At 33.1% G+C, this 6,000-nt stretch overlaps 1 protein-coding gene across 1 annotated transcript in view; it reads right to left on the reverse strand.

Moving 5' to 3' along the window:
• Positions 1-1,294, reverse strand: part of LOC145245783 (protein unc-13 homolog D-like) — a 513,002-nt gene extending 511,708 nt beyond the window's left edge. Inside the window, exon 1 of the mRNA XM_080107524.1 lies at positions 156-1,294. Within this exon, the coding sequence (XP_079963650.1) occupies positions 156-341 (186 nt within the window). The 5' untranslated portion in view covers positions 342-1,294. The remainder of the gene's footprint in view (positions 1-155) is intronic.
• Between the last annotated feature and the right edge of the window lie 4,706 nt (positions 1,295-6,000).

The raw sequence follows: 6,000 nt of genomic DNA on the forward strand, positions 1-6,000 counted from the left end.
CAGCCCTTTATAATATCCACAAAGTGTTCTTAAAGAGTTTCGCTTGCAATTCGAAAATTATGTCAATACTTTTGTTGGCGTACAGACGGTGAACTCAAACCATAGCAACAAAATAAATAAATTGGAGAAAAAAATAATTAATTGAATTTACTTACCTCAGTTTTCTGCCGTGTTTCAGTTTCGGGGTCCGGGGGTGGCTCATGTTTGGGTGACGACTTGTTAACAAGTTTCTCAATGTTTTCATCACTTATCATCCTCGGCGTGTAGTATGGAGTTCCCTCCTCTCCGAAGCTCCTGAAATTACTTCTCCTGGTAACAATCCCCTGAAATACCAGCCACATAATTGTTGTTTTTTTTTGTTTTGTTTTTCTTCTGCTTTTGTTTTAATTGGGCAGGCAATTTGGTAACGATGCAGTTAATGCTTATTAAGTAATAAATAAATATACCCAAAACTTAGGCGTTTCAAACACGAGACTTTTGGCTATTAATTTTTAGATCGTGTTTGAGTAGAAAGTTATGACATTCATGATGGCATTAAAAACAAAGAAATGAATAAAAAAGATTTTTTTTTAAAAAAGTAGAATTATGGAAATGTCTAAGTTGTACAATAAAACGTGTTTATGTATTTATTTTTTTTGTTCTTATTTTTCTATTTTTTTTTTTTTTTTAAGGGTGGGGGGAGATTTTAGCTTTCTGTTTGTTTTTTGGAGAGAAAAAAAGCAAGCAAGGAAAAATAAACTATTTTACTTCTTTGGCGTTAAGATGTTAGATTTCAACACCAGTCCTCACTTGGTCCACCAAATGAAACTATATTTATATAAATAAAGAAAGCGGTCTTTTCTAAGTACAAATGTTTAATAACAGACCAGCATTAAAACGGCATATAATTAAAAAGCTGATTCTCTTGACCAATGCATCTCCGTTGTGATAACAATCCTAACGGGATAACCCATCATCGCGATCCAGTGCAAGATGATGCAAAGCCTCTTAAATAAAGAAAAAAAAAACTATAAAATAATATGTACTCTTCTAATGAGACTTATTTGCTTGATAACTACGTATGAAATATTTCTTTTTTAATGAATGTAAAAATTACTGGTCCATATAAAATCAATATTGTTTCCAATCAACAGGTTTCTATACGTTTCTGTGGAGACATGTGCCAGTTGGCAGTTTGCTTTTTAAGTCAACCTATTGAAAAAAAAAAAAAAAACCATAAAAATAACCTATTCATTGAATAGCGTGGTTCACTTTTAGAAATTAAGTCTAAGCATTGCCCCTGTTTAGCTCATGTGAATATAGACTCTCTCTCTCTCTCTCTCTCTCTCTCTGGTAGAGTGCAAAACAGAGGTCTCTATCCACTGCCTGCCACGCTCTCACCTCTGTACTCGTTTTACAAGTACTTCGATGGAATGTGCTCCAACGAACTTTCTGCACTTGTACCTACAGAGCATAAATCTCTCCGACAAGCAGCAAAATCCCACTCCTTCACTATGGAGACCCTTAGATGCAGGGAAACTTTCTACTCTCATAGCTTCTTTCCTCGGACTGTTGGTCTTTGGAATTTCTTTCCTACTCCCTGTTTCACTGACTGTATCAACATGCAGAAATGTAAATATGATATGAATAAACATGTTGCAACACAACTCCTTACTTAAAATGTCCCTATAAATCTGGCCCCCAATCACAGTACGTTTCAATGCAATGCGTGTTAGGTTTAATAAATGGATCCTCAATGCAGTTGAATTGAAATGTGTTGTCTTCATGAAAAGGCTATCAATATACAAGGTTGTTACTCGAGAAGGAACAATCAATACGCTTACAGAATGTGCTCCGATGAATTCATAGCACTTGTACCTTCTCGGCGTAAATACTCCCAACTAACCTAACAAACAGCAAAATCCCACCTCTTCACTATTGAGGTCTCTAGGTACTGGAAAGCCTTCTACTCTAATAGTTTCTTTGCACAGATGGCTATACTTTGGAATTCCTTCCCTTTTGTTTTGCTTCCCTGATTGTACTAACCTGCAGAAGTTTAAATATAATGTAAACAAACATCTCACTGCTCAACTCCCTACAGTCCCCTGTCAGACACGATCCCAAATAATAAACCCTTACATTTTAAGTGCCAATGTGCCTTGTTTAGGGGTAAAAAGAATTTTTAAAAAAAAGAAAAAAAAAAGAATGCATACCCCAACATCGAATGACATTGAAAGCAAATAAAATTTTTGTAAGTTAAACATTTTTTTGATAAAAAAAAAAAAAAAAAAAAACATTACTTTCACGTATTTCCTTTTAAAAAAAAAATTCCTGAATATATTTTACGTTTTCTATAAGAGCTTTGCAGACCGTATTAAAGACTTTGGCAGGCTGGACCTGGCCCGCAGGACATAGTTTGGAAACCTCTGCATTAGATCATCGTGGATAATAGATGTATGCATGGGAAGAAAACAAAAGGAACAATAGAAGAAGAAACATTTATTCACAGATAAAGAGTTTGTCGAGGACAAATATAAAAGGGGTTACAGATTGTATAACAAGGGACACAATATGATATGCGAAGGAAACAACAAGAAGCATAAGTACTAAAGAAGGCATTAATGTCCCAAATGCAATAAGACAGACATGTTGTTGAGATCAGAGATAGAGAACTTTGAACAAGTACAAGTAAATGTTACTTTGTATTGTATGTTTCTGAGAGTCTGTGAGAATGCTATTAGAAGATATAACCTGGAGGCAAGGCCTAATAACGTTTAGTTTGATTTGGTTTGATTGTTTTGCTTTTATGGCATGTCAACCCTTTTTAGGATATTTAATGTAAAATCTAGTAATTTTGAAAAAATGTTTTATGCTTCAAATATTTATTCATGGTGTTTGTTTTTTGTTTTTTTTTATAGCATGTCAACACTTTTTAGGATATTTAATGCTGAATCCAGTAATTTTGGAAAAAAACAAAATTTGCACTTCAGGTTGTTTATATCTCCAAATATTTATTCATGGTGTTTGGTTTAGTTGTTTCTGTTAGTGTTTGGGGGGGGGGAGTATGCTCCAAGAAGGAGCTCGAAGAATTGTCCATCTATTTTTCTGCTTTGAAGAAAGTTCAAGAAAGAGGACAGTTTCATTCTGGAACGCATTTTCTAACGTCGATCAAAACTAAATCCAAGAGAGATAACTTAGATAATCTTGAGTCAACACAATAAATACGGACACTTGTTATTTGCAAACTTGTCTCATAGACTATTACTACTGTGCTCTGTGCCTTTTGTGCTCTTAAAATACCTTCAGGGTGAATTATCACTAATTCATCCTGAAAGTATTTTAAGAGCATAAAAGAATATTCAGTTAGAATAAGTAAATCTTATAAGCTACGTCTAATCACTTATCCCTTCTTTCTCTCTTGTCACTTTAAATGATAAACTGTAATTGACAGCTAGCTCATCTCATATCAGTCCTTCTTAAAATAACAAAGTCTATTCTGGTCTTTTAACAAATCATGATTTAACCAAGTATAATGGACTAAAAATAGTAGCATGTAGCATTATCATAATGCCTTATTTAACTAACCTAACACATACATGCACTCCCTATCCAGGGCATTAAATTTAATCAGGATAAGTTCTAATTCAGTATGGCTACTACTCAATTCAACACCTGACACAGCTTGAGTAGATGTTGTTTGTACCAGTTGAGGATACATCCCAACAGTCTGACAGTGGCTTTGTTGCTGCAAGCTGAGGTATGACTCTATCCAGTCCTATCTTCCAGGCTTTACCTTCTCTCTGAAAAGGGTTTAGTTTACTGCTAATCACCTAAGGTAGAATGCCGACAGGACTGCTCAAGCATTATTTGCAGGTCACAGTTCACTTCAGCTAGTGCACTGGTTTTTCAGAACCTCGTCTGATCTTGTGTCTAACCTCTTGTAGATGATGTAAATAAATATACTAGTGTTGGGACCATTAATCGGAATCAGAATCAGGAATCGGAAAAATTGGATGATTTGGGAGGGTATCGGAATCGGAAAAATTGATCCCAATTTTCCGATGCCAAAACGATTCTTTTAATTGTCTTTTTTTAATTTGATTTTTTTTTAAAGCAAAATCTTCCATTGCTGGTAATAATGGTAAAATAATATATATTTATTGATTTTAAAATACCAATAAAACTAAAATCGATAGATCATCCTCTACAAATATATTTTGACGTTTAGGAAAATATCTGCATATTTAACGTGTGTTTTTTACGAAAATCGGGGAAATTAACAATCTTATAGTTAAATAATTAACAATCTTATAGTTAAATAATTAGAGATCTATAAAGAATCGAAATCGGAATCAGTAATTGTATCAGAATCAGGAATTTAGCATGGAATCAATAATTGTATCAGAATTGGGAAAAATAGTGGAATCGTTCCATCACTAAAATATACTATTCAGTTCCACATAGAAGTTTGAATGACATCAATATTCATGTAACGCTTCATGCAACATGATAATTGGACAGCTACTCATTATCACAATTGATATGTAACTTTGACAAATTACTAACAAAACAAGCTATGATCGAACCACATTGAATATTCAAAAATATTTGAATACTAGCAGATTTTGCTTGGTATTTTTTTCTTCGCGATTTAATTCGTATTCATTACTTGAAATTATTGAAATGAAACTAATCAATAGGAAAAAGAAGACAGAACTCATCTCTCTCTCTCTCTCTCTCTCTCTCTCTCTCTCTCTCTCTCTCTCTCTCTCTCTCTCCTCTCTCTTCTTTTTCAATAATAGAATTAAGCGAATGTTTTTTTGTCTATATTTAACATTAAATTTTATCATCATTACTGAGATTAAGCCTCGCCTTCTTTGGTCATAAATTTAAATCTTCATAGCTGATTATTCTTTTCCTTTCTTTATTATTATTGTTAGTTATTATTAAGATTAAGCCTCTTCTTCTTTGCTTATAAAAAATTAAATTTGCATTCGTGATTATTGAAATGAGACTGACACATGTGCATTCGCTTTTATTATTGTTGTGGTCTAGCAGGACCGGTAATAATCAAGACAAACATAATGGTATGATTAACAGAAATATCTTATAGAAGGTTCACGCCTTATTCTGGGGTCATATCGGCCATAACTCATATGTTTAGTCATAACTAGGACTTTAACAACAAAATATTCTTATCATTGTTTTGACTCTCAAGTATATATTCGACACAGTTAATCAACTGAGAACCACATCACTCTATATAAAAGCATATAACATATCAACGGATACACATTCGAGAGTCAAAACAATGAAAAAAATATGCTGTTGTCCTAGCCCTAGTCATAACTATATTTATTGAGTCTGGGTAAGTCCATTTATTCTGAAATAGGTAGATTAGCTTACACCATTACAATTATCTAAATTATATTTCTCTTTGTCTGTCCATTTTTTTTTTTTTGAAAACTACTTGACCGATCTGGCCGAAATTTTGTATAGACTTTTGTGATAAAGTGCAGCAAATAAAGTATTCATTTGATGTACAGTTAGGGATTAATCGGGATCAGTTACCAAAATACCATATTTATTCTCATTTTTTATCAGAAACTAATGGCCTGATCTGGTTGAAATTTTCTATGGACCTTTGTTATGACAAGGTGCTGTGAACTAAGTATTATGGTATTCATTCGATGCACACTTAGGGATCTATAGGAATTAAGTGTGATTAGTATTTAATGCAAAGATGAGCACAACTGTCACCATAATCAACCATCAATTTAGCATAAGGTACTCAGTTTAAGTCAACAGACCATAACTAAAAATGAAGTCTAGTATAGATATATTAACAATACTTATATAATCAAAGTTGTTTTTGAGTCTGCGAATTTCATTAGATACTTTAATGGATGCTTCACATAAGGCAATCGCCAGTTAGTTATTCTCACAAATTGCTATTCTTTAGTGTAGAAATATTTCCATGTTTTTGTGATCATACACTTTACAAAGTTTAGTAAATTATTT

This window comes from Euprymna scolopes, chromosome 1 (assembly GCF_053919585.1).
Source record: "Euprymna scolopes isolate OS-2025 chromosome 1, ASM5391958v1, whole genome shotgun sequence".
In the NCBI taxonomy this organism is placed as follows: Eukaryota; Metazoa; Mollusca; class Cephalopoda; order Sepiida; family Sepiolidae; genus Euprymna; species Euprymna scolopes.